The sequence below is a fragment of the Branchiostoma lanceolatum genome, chromosome 8 (assembly GCF_035083965.1).
Source record: "Branchiostoma lanceolatum isolate klBraLanc5 chromosome 8, klBraLanc5.hap2, whole genome shotgun sequence".
NCBI lineage: Eukaryota > Metazoa > Chordata > Leptocardii > Amphioxiformes > Branchiostomatidae > Branchiostoma > Branchiostoma lanceolatum.
In genome coordinates this window covers 15,233,205-15,249,092 of record NC_089729.1, presented here as the reverse complement: position 1 = coordinate 15,249,092, position 15,888 = coordinate 15,233,205, and the positions used below count along the sequence as shown (strand labels likewise).

Genomic DNA, 15,888 nt, shown 5'->3' with positions numbered 1-15,888 from the left:
TTCAACTTTCCTGACCACTTAGATTTCATAATGAAGGCAAAATCATATAAAAACACTAAGTATTTGTTCAACGTATTATCGTTACACTAGTTAAGATGATTTAACATTATGATGAAATATGAAGAATAGCCTTTTATAAGATGACAATGTCACCTTTAGAATCCGTCAGTCAAAAAGGTTAACATCATTTGGCAAAGATATGGGGTCGTGGAACTCTAGTTTGTCTTGGTGTGTGTTCGGGTTTGTTCTCACCGGTCCGGGTCCAAGTTTGTTCCCTTGCTGCGTTGTAACAGGAAACTGGCAGGATGCAAAGGTTGAGCTGTCCTGCGTTCAAATTTCTTCCACAAGCTGGCAGGAAGTAGACGTTGGCACATGGCCAAAAGTCAGGAAAACCGAGGATGGCATGTTCACGACAATGTAATGTGTGCGATGGACATGGTTGTACAGTTGTATTTTGTCAAGACGTTTACACACTTGAAATATCATTGCATTGCATTGAACACAGACACAGAGTGTTTTAGAGACAGTCTTTATTTACAGAGTAATTAGCCACTCATAAGAGTGATAATATTGTTATTTAAGTTGGAACCTTAAACCAATAAGCTTTTGGAATGATCCCTTTAAGTAATTCCAGCAAATGCTACAAACATGTAGATTATAGCTATAGACATTATCACAAGATTAAAGCAATGGAATAGAATAGAACAGAACATGCACCACACTAGTAAAATTTACACAAAATGATGGACAAAGGAGAAGTTGTACAGGACCAAAACCAATGGAAGAGCGCTTCAAAATACTGAACAATGTTGCTGGAGGACCTAGGCTCTCATAGAATTCACAATTTGTTGAAAATAATTTCTTTTTTGATCTTCTGCAGCATTATGAATTGATATTCTCAGGTACATCATATCATGTTGTTACAATGTCAATGACATAACAACAACAGTGGTCATTATCTGAAGTCATCAGTCATGCCTGATGTCATCAGTTACATGCCAGGGTTGCCCTTTGTAATAGCTTAAGCTAGTTGGGCAACCCTGGCATGTAAATACAATGTACGTGATGCCAAATGAATAAACAAATAAAGATCAGTCATCCTTCAGTCTCAGTAGCTCTCCTGATGTAGTCTCAATGCTGTAAAGGCAAAAGACTTTCGGTAAATTCATGTTGATGATACCATCACACAATTAATAGCTTAGCCTTTGTAGTGTGATAGACTATGGTCAATCTTGAAATGTTCCCATTGGTTTTGTTTTTCACCACAAAATCATAACACCGCAAACATGTGTTTTGCCATTCTACCGTACTGCAGAATTGTTTCAATCACAAACTTCATTAAAGTCAAAGATAAAGTGACCCGGGCGTCCTGAAAAGACTTCTAGGGCGGTGCCCATCTCCATTTCTATAGCCCTCGGGCCACACAGATTTGTGCAAGTCACTACAGCAGGGGGCTGATCCACTGGTAGTGATGTGTGTGTTTAACTACCATGCTCTTTCCCCAATGCTGAGTGCTAAGCAGAGAAAGCAGTATGTACCATTTGTTAAGTCTTTGGTATGACCCGGCCAGGTTCGAACTCACGACCTACCGTGTACAAGGCGAACACTCTACCAACTAGGCTATTGCACCCAACAAACTTCCTACACCACAAAAATCTTTCCCCTCCCAACACAAAACTATCACAAAAGTAAACGTGTTTACAGTATCCAACAAAGGAGTAGATGATGACTGCACAATATGTAACAATAAGAATGAAAGTTGCCGGGTATTTCTCAAACAAAACAATCGAAAGTGATAGGTCCTTAGTTTATAAGTGCTATATTATTGTTGTCTCAAGACATACCATGTGACCAGGTCACCACCAATGATATCGTGGATATGATAAGACATCCCTAGTTTTACGGAGGCAGTCATCTTTCTGGACTCCAATTCCTAAAGTGAACAAGAGCAACAAAGTTATTCTCAACATTTTATGCTAGCTAAACAGAAAATTAAAGAAATGCAGGCAATGGAATGACTGAACATTTTACCTGTTTCAGGATCTCTTTGTACTTGCTTTTTCTTATGGAAGCCAGAACTGCTTTTCTGCCTGGGATTGTTTGAATGAAACATGTTAGGGACAGAGTAGCAACCAGAAAACAGACTGAATGTATTTGATTTACAATTTGTTTTTGTCATTGAAGCTTAAGTACAAAATACTGCAATAATGCCCCCTAGTGGAATTGGTAATCATTTTAGCCATGAATAGGCACACCTGTAAATGTTTTTGACCAAAAAATTAAAGACTTGCCTTTTGTGAAGTGTTTGACAAAGAGCCCCGCCCCTGGAATGGCGAGCCACCAGCTCCCCAAGTCACGGACCGTCAACACACCAGCATTCACCAGTTGTCTACAACAGAAGATGAACTGTAAGGTCTCTACCCCAGAGGCATGGCCAATAATCAAGATAAAAGAATAAACAAATGGCTGATATACATTATTCCCCTATGCAGAGCTTCACTCGCGGCCTGTGCAATATACCTTGGCCCCTAACCAGCTGTTAGCCAATCTGAGAATCAACTTTACCTGAAGAAAAAATTTAGGCAATTCTCTGATTGGAGTCTGGTTAGAGGCCACACACACAAAAGCAAAAACCTCAGCCCGGCTTAGCAGAGCTCTCCCCAAGGTATATTGTATAGGCTGCGAGCGAGGCTCTGCATAGAAGAATGATACATATCATAGTCTAAAGAATAAGGAAATCAATTGTCTCCACCCCTGAGGTGTAGCCAAAATACCCACGTGATCTCTACATCAGTGAAGTTGTGGTCCGTCATGATCTGTTGGGTCACACACATCTCATTGGTCCTGCTCACCACGTCTTTTAGGAACCGCTCTGTGTTGACAGAAACAGAAAATAAAATCATCATGGATGAATGGATGTTATCTATATACAACCAAGTGTTTTTGCCTAAGGCAACATTTCGTACTGTCTGTCATCAGGACAATACTGCAGCTATAGCTGTATCTGTTGCAGTGTAAAGAATGTGGTCCCAAATGTGACTGAGTTTATATTCCCCCTCATAACGTTTGGGATTGCATTCTTTGCATTGCAGCAGCGCCATCTAGCTGCAGTGCAAAGTAGAACCAGTCATCATTATCGTCCTGAAGAAGTTGATAGACAGTCACCATAACATCAGCTTACAATAGATAAAAAATCTAGGCTACATAAAAGAACTTGGTTAACAAGTGACTTCCCAACATAATAAAACTATTCACAAAATGATCTAAAATCATGTTTTTTGTGATCAACTCCCCCATTCATAATAATTAGCGTATCTAAATAGATAACAGGAAAATCAGAAGAATAAACTGTGTCCCAGATTATAATTACATATACAGGCCCTCCTCATTGGTTGAGAGGGAAAAAGTGTGGTTGATTGAAACTGGAAGGTACAGTCTTCCATGTAGCTCATGGATTATTGGCTATATCTTATCACTGACTGGTTGCTTTCGGACAGTTTTTGGTATAACGAAGTTTGACGTATTCCTCATCACGTTTTGATCAATGTCATTGCATGTAATACACACAGTGAGTTATAAAAGTTGTTTTATGTATATCACAACACGGCCTAGTTCAAGCTTATTACTCTGGGAAGGAGGATGACCTCCTTCTGGGAGTATTGGAAATGTTTTTGTTTGCGCGTTCGCAGCTAGAACTCACGATCCTGTTGTCGCATTGGTGTGTAACTTAGCATATCGTTTGCCTGGTTAGGCGTGGTGATGCACATTGTCTTTGTTACACCGTAAGTACTTTTATCGTCAATACAATATTGTAATTGCACCCCTATAATTAATGGCATGTGCCACTGACCTTCCATAGAGACCATGCTATAATCTGTTTCACATGGCTGCAATACTTCATGCAGATACGGGGTACAAAGCTTCCCTACTTGTTCTATATGAAGATAGAGAAAAAAACAAAAACAAAACTAACCAACAGTTTTGGAGAGCTCATGTCCATAAAACGTTGTGATGTGGTTCTTGTAGTCCTCAGTGAAGACCAGGCAGTACTCATCCACTTCATTCCCTAACTTCATCATCTTCACTTCATGTGCATTTCTCAGGTCATTCTAGATAAACAACAGTTATCAATGTGGGGAACCAAAAAAAAATTTATGTATCAAATGGCCACATCAATTTGATTTTCTGGTTCTCAGATCTTAAAAATGATGTTTTAGTCAAAGATCAAGATTAAACAAGAGTTCGTAGACCTCATATCTCCATGAACTATCCTGTTTATGCAAATGACCAAGACCATACTAGTAGCACGTCCAGGTCAAAAGATACAAAAACGGAAGTTCTGCTGCAGTACCAAGGTCACATACCAGGGGGCCCAAAATCGACTTGAACTTCGGCTTCACAACACCTGCCTACATACCAAATATCATTGTAATCCATCAAGAGGTTCTTGAGTTATGCTGACTAGATTAGTGCGGAAACACAAACAGACAGACAAACAGACAGACAGACACACCAAAAACTATATCTCCATTTTTCATGGAGATAATAACTATAGAGTCTGAAGAGTGTGTATACAGTCAGATTCAAGTTCATAACTCGCATTGTTTAAACTAAAGAAACACATGTACATCAGCCCCTTGTTTTCATCTTATCCTCTTACTAGATCTTTATTTATATATGTGTTTATATGTTCTTATTCTAAAATCTTTTCTTTGGAACTGTCTGGGGGCCAAGTAAATGAATTGGTGTGGCCTGGTTGACAACTTATCCACTGATGGGCTTCTATCATGGCCAAAAACAACAACAACAAAGAAGATGGTATACCCATGAGAACACAAACCAATTGCAAGATGGCGGCCCCCATTGACTGATGAGTGTTGAGGGCAGATACCAGAGTCAGACTTGTGCATAGGAAGCCATGAAATAAGGGCTCAGAAAAGTACATACTGACAAATTGCAAGCCCAAAAAATTGTTATGCACCAGAAAGCCACAACTGTCTACTTTAGAATCATGCAAAGAAAACAGATAATTGACCAGCTCAATCACTCGGAACAGCTGACAGAAGAAAGCAGCCCTCAACTTTGACCTACGCTGGCTGGAACAGTCCACTCAGGGCATGTGAAACCAAACCACTAATATTTTACCTTACGCCAACTTAACTACTGAAACGAACAAATTTTGACCAAAATGGGAAAGATTAGACCCTACCTATTCCTTCTAACCCCAAAGTCTCCAAAATGGACCAAACTTTTTGAGAAAAAGAAGGGTTTTCAAAGGTTTAGTGTACGGACTATAGTTGTGTTCCCATTTTTTGCACTCCACTGCGCAACGCAACTATGACGTCAGCCCTAAACCAAAACACTGACAACTTGACTGCTGATAAGTTTCTATCATGGCCAACAACAAGCAATAAGATGGCCTACCCATGGCATAACAAACCAAGATGGCAGCCCCCATTGACCAAGGGTAAAACAAAACAGTTTTTTTTTTAAACAGATAGACAGGACATACCAGCTGTCTGTCTACCAGAGTCTTATTCTTCACCACACTGTACAGCTGATGCTTCATGATGATGGGAGGAATCCTTCCCTCGTACATCTGCTTGGGGAACAGCGAGCACAGGTACATCATGGCAGCCTTCGTGTCGCTGGGCGCGGCAGCGCTGATGTGCTCTTCGTTGTCCGACCCCCACTGCGGACTGGAAGGAGTGGGTCTTACGAGGCCCCCTACTCGAACCCGCTTACGCCGCTTGAACACGTCAGGCATTAGAGCCTTGCGCTTGCTCATCATCTGTTAAAGAACAAAGCAAGTTACAGCTGTTTAAAAACAAACTAACAGAGACACTAAATGCTGTCCCAAAATATCTGTTAAAAGTTCCCTGACTTTGGCATCTACATGTACATGTATCATGCTCTATTTGGTAAGTGATGAAGATACTTTAAAAAAGACTTGTAAAATGTTACATATTGGTAAAACTAAAATATAGCCAGCTGTCTGGGGTTCTCAATACTAAGTATTTTCATGACTTTAGTTAATAGAGCTGCATAAAAATAAAACTCACATTGCATTTCAACCTTAGTTGCATTTACTTTTGAGAGTTAATTTTATCATCCTTAGTCTTATACTGTATCCATGAAATACAAGTAAACTGCATTGTTACTACATTTTCAAAAACTCCTCACTGTTCGATTACATTCGTGAGACTGTAACAAAACTTTAAAGACATGATTTACAACAGGGAGAAATTGTCCGACTTACTTCAATTGCCTGCTAGTCTCTCGAACAAGGCAAACGTGACCTTGGCTGGCTTGTGAACCCTTTACGCAACTTACTCATTCTATTTCTGCCGATATCCAGCGTTTATTCAGCAAGCTAACAGCTGTTCAAGATTAATATTGATCGATTCGGTGCCAAAAACATCACGACGACAGCGCCATTTTAGGTCACCAAAGGTCAACTCAAATCCTACTCTCTGATTGGTCGAGATGAAGAAATTTCCCACTACTCTTTGCGGTATCCCCTCGAGGCCTCCACTTCCGGGTTTAGAACCCAAGACCAAAACATGACTTCTTCTAGTGGTTTTAAAAGACGGATAGAAGATGCAGGGATGAACCAGAAGAAACCGAGATACGACTTAAAACGAGCTGAAGATTTCAGCGGAGGAAAAGTCGCATTTGATGTTTACCCGCTATCGAGATTCGATCTCCCTTTTCCCAACTACAGACAGCCTTCCGAGGTGGGCGTTTTCTCACTGGACGCCGAGCGCGACTTTCACAACGACGGACGCAAACTTCGGTGGGTAGAATACATGTATAAAGTACTCATATATAACAATGAGTTAGCAAATAACTTTACCTTGTACTAGTCGTAGAGAGAGAGTTAAAGTCATCTTTATTGTGTCTGGAGCATTTGATAAACAAGCACATTGGAAGATTTCTATCTATGATGTATGACATTGCCCCCTTCTCATTGCACGAAGTATTTAGCTTAAAAACAATGCGATCAGCAAATCCTCAAATATTGTGAATGCACAATTTTGCTTTCTGAAACAGATGTAAACAAGGAAATGATAGTTGATATTGCACTACATCTTATACAGTACAATCAGTCTCAAGCACAAATATCTTTTTGCAAGTTGGAAGAGTGAATTGGCGTACTCTAACGAGAAGATGGATTTTTGCTGTTGTTTTATATTCAACTTGTCTGTACTTATTATACATATGGTTTGTCAACATAATATGGAACTTACCCTTGCTACTTTGTAGTTTGACCATTTTTTCAGGGGAGCTACATGTCAAGTCAAGTCAAGTCAAAGCCTTTATTTTACTTCGAATGCTTGTTCGGCCATAATATGGCCGCTTAATGTAGTAAAGTTATGATAATTATTATTTTCAAGGTTATTGATGAAATGAAAGAAAGTAGCTGTGAAAGCCCAGAAATTAAACATTTATCACTGTACATGTGTACACCCTGGACATATTAGTAAGAGTGTATTAACTATTATAGTTGTACAGTATGTTATTTTGTTTTCCTACAGATATTATGTTGTCCCTCCTGACCCCAAACATGTGAACTTTGATCTGACGGAAGGTTACGACACTCTGATCAAAAGAGACGAGGATGAAAAAGAACGCCTCGATCACATGTTAAGGTAATTCTGTGTTCATTCAGATGTCACCCATCCTTTCTAAGTATCGCAGACAAATGAGAGAAAAGGAAGGACAATATGTAAATGTATAGGAAACAAGAAAAGAAGCAAACAAAAGTGGAAAAGGCAAAGACTCTATCACACATTAGCATGCCGACCTTTTGAAATAAGCAACATGAGAAGAGTACAGAGAGATAAAATGTAGCACATGAGTAAGAAGAGGAAAAGCACAAGTGACCATAGACCGACGAGACAGCGGTGTAACAGAGACAACAACAACAACATTCTAAGTCATGATAAATGAGTGAGAAGAACTCAATTAGAATTTTCATGACAGTTTGTGAAACAAGAGAGTATTTTAATGAATATATTAAGTTATAAATGTTATAGATATTTTAGATACATAGTGTAATTATAAATACATTTTAAATACATTGGATATATATTTTCTTTTATTTTACTTAAAAGTATTGTAATTATACATTGAGTTTTCCAATCAAATGATTTGAATCTTTTTATCAGAACTTTTAAGTTCTATTACAGTGCAACCATACACACTATTTACATTTCAAATTGGTAATCAACAACATCCCTTTCTCATATAGAGGAGAGCAATATGATAACTATGAATGTATAAAAGTATATTTTGCTTTTAGGTGGATTCTAAAGAACAGACGGAAATTCTTGCTTGCCAGAAGATCGGTTTCATCCAGCTCTGAGACTGGTGAACAAGAAAGTGAACATGCAGAAAGGTATGTACTGTAATATGGAAACTGTACCTCAGTTGTTGCAACACGTTTAGCAAGCATAAGAATTTCTGCAAGTTTACATGGCCGTACATGCAAGTCTGTGCAAGTGTGTATGGGTTAGATGTGCTAGAATACAAAAGTCAAGATTTCTGGCTAATTAGAAGAAGGACTATATATGTTGTATGAATATCATATATAACATTATCTGATGTAACAACTTTCCTACCCACCAACTACTAGTTACTACAGTACCAAATATCAGGTAAAGGTAGTCCCACACTGCCCTTTTGAGGCTGAAGGGGCAGTGGGTTGTTATCAACTGTGTCTAAAGCACAGTATTGGAAGGCAGAGCCCAACCCTCTCCTTCCATCTGACCTTTTACCTCCCCAACTAAAGTCAGCTACCCATTTTTGCACCTAGGTAGAGTGAGGAAAGTAGTGTAAAGGACCTTTCCTAAGGGCACAATATTAATATCAGTAACATGACAGTATTCGAACCCAGGACCTCTCAGCTCTCGGCCAAACAATCTGTCGTTACACCATATGACCCCACAATATCTTAAAGATCAATTAATAACTTCTTGAGTCAAAATTATGCTGTTTACAAATGCACAAACAGACCTGAAAACACAACATCCTTGTAGAAGTTAATAGTGAGCGAACTTTCTAACAATTATAGTACTCTCATCTCCCAAATAAACGTACCGGTACGTTTATTTTTTTCAGCCTCAAAATCCACCCAGTACGTTCTTATTTTGGACAGTACGTTTATTGTTTTTTTGAAAATTCATTAGGGCTTTGCTTACCAGAGATCCCAAATATAACGAAAGTTAAGTTTTTTCCCCATATTTCCCCGATATTTGTGCTCCTAAATCGCTACTTGACCAAATGACGTGGATTTCCCCGCCACTACAATGACCCGGCATTTGTGAAATCCTGGCGGTACAAACATATCGGTCGATCTCGCTACAAATTAAACGTTATTTAAGGGGAAAATAAGACGGCACAATGAAGTTTTGAAATGTATTTTTCATATACACAACTTTGACAGTCTCTATTTACATCGTAAATCAAAGCAAGCTGATCAGAAAACAAATTACATGAATATGCCAGCGGCGCACCGTGTTTCAAGCACGCATGTAATTTACTCTGCTCACGTGAGATCAAGGAGATCATGGAGCCAAAACTTTGAAAATTTAAAAACACCACGTAAAAATTGTGTCTTAGTATTAACAACTGTACAACCACTTTCAAAATATACCAAAAGGTTTCAATCCTACCACAAACATGAACATTTAGTCCTTCGAAAATCGCCACAGTAAAGACGCAGTGAGTCTGTGGGAAAGTTTCTCATGAATGGAAAAGCTCATCTCGACGAAGGGGAAACACTTTTTTTTGATCTACAAATAAAACTCCTTTGCCTTGGTCAACACTGTACAGAATTTCAACAAAGAAAATTTTGTGTAATAAAGTCTATACACAATTAGATTGCAATCTAATCAGGGCTATTATCACATAAAAATACTTTTAAAAAGATCGCTCCCCTACAGAGAGAATGCCCGAGCTTTCCAAGAAGTTTGCGTGTAGCTTCTGATAGCCCCGCCCCTTACTGTCTGGGAGGGCTTGTTCTGACGCCGCTCGGTCTAGCTCAGGCTTTGATGTGTAACATGAGAACCCTGTGGTTTTTGGCAACATTGTACAAGCTTGTGGTTTCTGTATCTAAACAATAAATTCGTTTGACAATTTAGTCTCTCAAAATGAAAGTTTTCTTTTCTACATACAAGGGTAATTTTTGGATTTGAAATTATTTGGATTGCAACAACACAACCAAGGACAATATATGGTAATGTCCTTAACATTGTATAATAATGTGATTTTGTGGAAAGCATACAAATCTCTGTTTCTACATTTGCATAACACAATAAATGGCAAGTTGAGATATATAAAAAAAATCATATACATGTCATAGTTCGTCCTTTCTATATGGCTTTTATAGATAAGTTATACTTTTACTCAAGCATATATTAAGTTCTAAATGTTGATACATTTGTGAAAAAAGAGTAGACTCTGAAGGTGTTGCCCATCCAAGTGAACTTGAGAAGTTTGGCGACTACTTCTGTTTTTGTTTATTATATGTCACTTTATACAATGTTCCTAGATCACTTGCTTCAAGTTCCAAGTAGAAAATGCATGTATCATGCACATTTCCACTTTTTGAATTTGAAAGCACCGTTGGCCCCCGGTTAGGGGTCATAGCGAGGAACCTATGCCCAATTTTTCCAACAATTTTGGATGCTATACATTTACGTGTTACAAAGAGTACGGGTCCTTCCCAGTGTGAGTGGATCAAACCTTACAGTCTGGTCTGGGTTGACATCTTGAAAATGTGATAGTCACCTGTTATGTCAATCTTTCCACAAATATGGTAAATCTGAATAGATGAATCAGTCATAAATGAATAAAAAGAACCTACCTGCTTAGGACAGAAGTAGCATGGACACAGTTTACGTGATAATTTGGTAATTTTCCGGGGGGTATGTTTATTCCGGGGGGTACGTTTATTAGATTTTGAAGATTTTTCCGGGGGGTATGTTTATTCCGGGGGGTATGTTTATTTGGGAGATGAGAGTAACATGCTCAGGTCACATACTCAGAGTAATTGAATCACTCCTGAAGAAGGTCCACGTAACAACGACTGAAAATTCAAGGTGAGATACATTTAATGCTGAATGAAAGTATCAAACTTAATCATGGAATGTACCAATTAACACAGATGAGCTTTCATGCTAATTAGTAACATGCTGTTTCTTCCAGTGATAGCCAGCTGCACACAGACTTTATCGCTTGGCGGGGACACTTCACCAAGATCCTCTGTACGCCATACGAGAACCAGGACGGCTGGACGATGGCCGTGTCCAAGTTCAACAGCACGTGGTACATCAGCGAGGTGGAAACGCCTGAGCAGAGGGACCGGAGAGTCAACATGGCGCCCAGACAGCGTGAGATGACGTACTGGGGGTACAAGTTTGAACAGTATCTCACAGCAGGTCAGGAAACACCTGTCTATCAATTATTATGAAAAATGGAGATATACAAAATGTAGTTTTTGGCCGGTCTGTATATATGTGTGTGTGTGTGTGTATGTTTGTGTTTCTCAGGACAGCATATTTTTTCTGAATGGATTACAATTATATATAATATTTGGTATGTGGGTAGGTGTTTGGAAGATTTTAAAGGTCAATTTTGGGCCCCTGGTATGTGACCTTGGTACTGCAGCAGAACTGCCGTTTTTGGCATCTTTTGACTTGAACCTGCTTTGGTCTTGTTAGTTGAAGCATGCGCTGTTGTATAGTACATTCGGTCTTGTGGGTAGAATCTAACGGTCCTGGGTTCGAATCCTAATAGCACTAGCAGGCCAAAATGTTGTGTCCTTGAGAAAGGCACTTTACACCAGACTCACCTACTAGTAGATATAGTTTTACATTCAATGACATGTATTTCCTTACTTGATCTGACTACTAGTACAATGTTTATTTTGTGACTGAATGAGTGAATCTTTGCATAATATGCAATATCACAAAATTGTTTTCCAATGCACTTTCAGTAAGGCAGGTACGTACTCTAGCTATTCAGCTAAACGAGTGAATTGCATTCAAATTTCATCCCTATCACATCACTATGTACTAGTATGCAGTATACATTTGTACCTACCGGTACCATGGTCGGATGATTTACATAATTATTATAAAAATTAATGTAAAAAGGATTTGGTGTCCAGAAAGAGAATTTTGTTTGCTTGCCCTCTAAGCCTTGCTCTGTACTATTATTTACTTTGATAAGATCCACAAGTAGCTGGACAGGTGCTCTAGCTTATGATATGATGTATTTCGGTCACAATTTTTGATGAGAAGATTAACATGCAACTTTGAAAAATGATACCTTCGATCAGCTGTTATGTACATGTGTATTAACTAAATTATGATCCAAACCACCCAGCCGAGCCAAACGGGAAGCCAGAGACGTCTGACCCCGTCAACACAAACGAAGCCTTCTGTACCGTCATCAGAACGAGGCTCAACACACACTCGATGGTCTTCTCAGGGGAGGTGGACTGCAGGATAGCTGACAACCACATGAGGGCGCCACAGTGCTACATCGAGCTGAAGACCAGCAGGGAGACGTACAAACCCAATCAGCAAAGGAACTTCAGAAGGTTCTTGTTTCATGGCCACATTATTTGAGTTTACAGATTCTGATAATTAAGGAGAACAGCTAACGTTTACAGCTAATATAAGTAGTGAAGAAAATGACTGAGGATAGAGCAGTATGGAGAGAGTTCACCATGAGGCTTACAACTTACAGGCCATTGGCCTAAAGGTGTCAGGGTGAGAAGGTGATAAGCTAACGTTTACATGTATTAACGAAACCATATCTAGTGTTTTTGCAATCAATTTTGTTACATGTAATAGAAATTGAAACAAAGTCTAGCAAATACCTACCTGTATACTATTTTCAGCTACTTAACAAAAAAGATTCAATTATTGGTAAAATTGCAGGAAATAATCATCACTTTTCATCATGTATCACTACAATCATTTAGGTGCAATTCATAAAATTTGAAGCATTGGTGTTAAGTAATAGAAGCTCTTTTAGAATTTACAACTGAAAAGTTTAAAACTGTTTAAACTGTTTTGGTTATGTTAATTTTTACATTGAAATATGTTTTTGAGTGATTACATTTTCTGGTGTGATTTTTTGATGTTTACAAGCATGTGTGTTGTTTACTGTTCATTGTTTATTTTGTTGATGTTTTGTTGTAGATATAAGCTGCTGAAGTGGTGGGCGCAGTCCTTCCTTCCAGGCGTGCCCAGGATCGTCGCTGGTTTCCGTGACGATAATGGAGTGGTCCATTTTCTGGAAACTTTCAAGACAATGGAGATACCTAACATCATCAAGGTAGGTGATATCCAATCAGGGCTTTTGATACATACTGAGCTATGCTTACATACCTGGAGCTAGTAACATCATTAAGGTAGGTGATATCCAATCAGGGCTTGTGATACATACAGTAACATCATCAAGGTAGGTGATATCCAATCAGGGCTTGTGATACATACAGTAACATCATCAAGGTAGCTTATCCAATCAGAGCTTGAGATACATTATACTAGTAGCAGCATCATGGAGTGTATCCAATCATGACTTGTGATATGTATCTTCAAGTTCAACTTGGTAGATGCATACGTTATCCAATCAGTGCTTGTAATTCCTGATATCACTCAATTAGGGCTACCCACATGTACATGTAGCTTTAACTTGCAATTTGCAGAGAGATTCTCTAGATTGTTAATCTAGACATGTTGCAATTTTGTAAAGTATAAAGAATGCTTAATAAGTTGATATTATGACTCATTGTAATTCAACTATTTAAAACCATACTTATGTTTATGTTGTGATACTCACCGTGGGCTTAACAATGGCTTTGATATTTGCAGAAAGCTTTTTTAAAATGTAAGAAGAATCGAATTTTGATATATGCAGTTTGTACTTACCGACTCTAAATGGAGAGCCAGCATACATTGAGCTACATACAATGTAGTAGTGTTCTATTGAGAGTAAAGGCTTGTTTCAATCCAGGCCGACTCTCCTACATGGAACCCCTCTGTCTGTGTCAACTTCTGTGACCAGTTTCTTGCACATGTCAAGAAAGTTGTGCAAGAAGACAACCACAGGTCAGCACTTTTTTATAGTTTGACTATCTCAAATACATGTAGATCCTCTGAGTTTTCTTGAAAAAATATTAGCTTGTTTTTCATTACAGTTACAGTAACTGTAGTAGTGTGTGTAGTCCAGTGGTTAGCGACTCTGCCTCTGGACCAAGAGGTTGGAAGTTCGAATCCCAGCTGTTGTCACTCACCCAACATGCACGCTACATAGGGAAAAGTCCTTAGGACTGGATGTTAAGCCATGGCCCTTGTATTTGTCGAAAAGAGCTAGGGGAATTTCTCTGGTACAGTGAATCTGTAAATACTGTAAATACACAGAATGTAGTGTCTGTCTTTTCTGTCACAACCAATGGAAGACTAGCTCTTCAGTGAGCTAAACTGCTTTGAGAACACTGTCACACGTACTATGGAAAAAACGTTAATTTTTTTAAATTGTAAGCCTGAAATTTAAAGGTAGTTGGCCTTTCCTAATCGATAATGTATTCTTTTTTTCAGGCTTGTTCACTTGTTTACATGGAGACCTAACTGCCCTGTAACCCACACTGTACACAGAGACTCCGAGTACAGCTTTCTACCGGACTGGTATACACAAGCCTTCCACACAACTACTTAATATGGTGCGATGTATTATTCTAGTATAATAGTAGGGTAATGTGGGTTAGCTATCAAAACACTTTATTGACATAAGATCTGGATCTGCAGTCAAAACTGCCCAAGAAGACCTACCCTGGGAGTCCAGACACCGTATATCGGCGCGCCACCGAGCACCGCACGTGCGCCTAAGCTTTCCCGGCCCACCCTCCCGCTGCCCCCGAAGACCAACCCTGCCCCACTCTCCGCTGTAAACCCAAGCTCTGCTAGCCGTATTCTGCTAGCCGTATACAGCGGAGAGTGGGGCGGGGTCGGTCTTCGGGGGCAGTGGGAGGGTGGGCCAGGAAAGCTTAGGCGCGCGTGCGGTGCTCGGTGGCGCACCGATATATGGTGTCTGGACTCCCAGGGTAAAGAAGACCACTCAGGGGACCCATATAATCTGGTCAACACTTAGTCACTATAGACAGGATTCTTGTTATGCTTGTGTCAATGGGAAAAATTATCTAAGGGAACAACAAAAATTACTCACATTGGCCAGGCTTGTTTGGCATATTTTGTTGCATGGCTAAGCCCACAGCATGAAAGAGTTGACTGAATGAAAGAGTAAACCTGCAGAAGTTATAATTAGTGACATTACAGTCAAGTATCAGACTGAGTGTAATCTCAAACTGAAGATTCTTAGAAATCGTACTGTAGCCGCTTGCCATGTAGAAGAGTGTATTAGACATGACTAGTATGATCAGGGTAGGGATTTCAATTTAATGATTCTGCCAGTAGAGATCCTACAATGGAGTCTGTAAATTCTTCTTCGACAAAGATATCCCCTTAGAAGACCGTTAGCGCTTTTCAATTTTGATTCATGTCGCTTTAGATCAATGGATTGACTTATGTTGGAATTAAGAATTTATAAATGGGAGGCTACCATAACACATTTCTGATCGCAATCTCTCAACAGAAACCCCTATCATGATCTCTACCTGGTCCACTGTAGAATTCTACCAGATTACAATCGCTACCCTGACATAAATCTCATCAGAATAAGATACATAAGATACATGTATGGGTTGACATGTTTATCCTCTTGTATGATGTAGGATAGCTAAAAACAATGTTTGTAGGATTGCTGGATCTATTAATGTTATTGTGGTTAATGAAACAATTAAATTTTACAGTT

The 15,888-nt window shown here is 39.1% G+C and overlaps 2 protein-coding genes across 4 annotated transcripts; one reads left to right on the top strand and one right to left on the bottom strand.

Moving 5' to 3' along the window:
* Positions 1-513: 513 nt before the first annotated feature.
* On the bottom strand, positions 514-6,462 carry LOC136440034 (inactive serine/threonine-protein kinase 19-like). Of its 2 annotated transcripts, XM_066435797.1 has the most exons (9): positions 6,260-6,462; positions 5,513-5,791; positions 3,974-4,109; positions 2,779-2,872; positions 2,288-2,389; positions 2,032-2,086; positions 1,845-1,933; positions 1,100-1,137; positions 514-976 (listed from the first exon to the last, which is right to left on the bottom strand). In XM_066435797.1, the coding sequence occupies exons 2-9, from the start codon at positions 5,789-5,791 to the stop codon at positions 969-971; spliced, it is 801 nt and encodes a 266-aa protein (XP_066291894.1). In that variant the 5' UTR covers positions 6,260-6,462; the 3' UTR covers positions 514-968. The 2 variants fall into 2 exon arrangements, with proteins under 2 accessions (XP_066291894.1, XP_066291895.1); XM_066435798.1 differs by lacking the exon at positions 514-976 and having other exon boundaries at positions 1,005-1,137; positions 6,334-6,456.
* Positions 6,463-6,504: 42 nt separating this feature from the next.
* Positions 6,505-14,840, top strand: LOC136440033 (decapping and exoribonuclease protein-like). Of its 2 annotated transcripts, XM_066435796.1 has the most exons (8): positions 6,510-6,796; positions 7,539-7,652; positions 8,306-8,401; positions 11,212-11,444; positions 12,394-12,610; positions 13,218-13,353; positions 14,035-14,129; positions 14,619-14,840. In XM_066435796.1, the coding sequence occupies exons 1-8, from the start codon at positions 6,564-6,566 to the stop codon at positions 14,734-14,736; spliced, it is 1,242 nt and encodes a 413-aa protein (XP_066291893.1). In that variant the 5' UTR covers positions 6,510-6,563; the 3' UTR covers positions 14,737-14,840. The 2 variants fall into 2 exon arrangements, with proteins under 2 accessions (XP_066291892.1, XP_066291893.1); XM_066435795.1 differs by lacking the exons at positions 14,035-14,129; positions 14,619-14,840 and adding an exon at positions 13,434-13,955 and having other exon boundaries at positions 6,505-6,796; positions 13,218-13,357.
* Positions 14,841-15,888: the final 1,048 nt, after the last annotated feature.

Excerpts from the sequence above, each read along its gene's own strand:
- LOC136440034 (XM_066435797.1), bottom strand. The coding sequence starts at position 5,791 with ATGATGAGCAAGCGCAAGGCTCTAATGCCTGACGTGTTCAAGCGGCGT. Across the intron at positions 2,087-2,287 it reads AAACACTTCACAAAAGGCAA|AAAAGCAGTTCTGGCTTCCA; the intron begins GTCTTTAATTTT and ends AATCCCAGGCAG. Across the intron at positions 1,138-1,844 it reads GGTGGTGACCTGGTCACATG|CATTGAGACTACATCAGGAG; the intron begins GTATGTCTTGAG and ends TTGCCTTTACAG.
- LOC136440033 (XM_066435796.1), top strand. The coding sequence starts at position 6,564 with ATGACTTCTTCTAGTGGTTTTAAAAGACGGATAGAAGATGCAGGGATG. Across the intron at positions 7,653-8,305 it reads CGCCTCGATCACATGTTAAG|GTGGATTCTAAAGAACAGAC; the intron begins GTAATTCTGTGT and ends TTTTGCTTTTAG. Across the intron at positions 13,354-14,034 it reads AGATACCTAACATCATCAAG|GCCGACTCTCCTACATGGAA; the intron begins GTAGGTGATATC and ends GTTTCAATCCAG.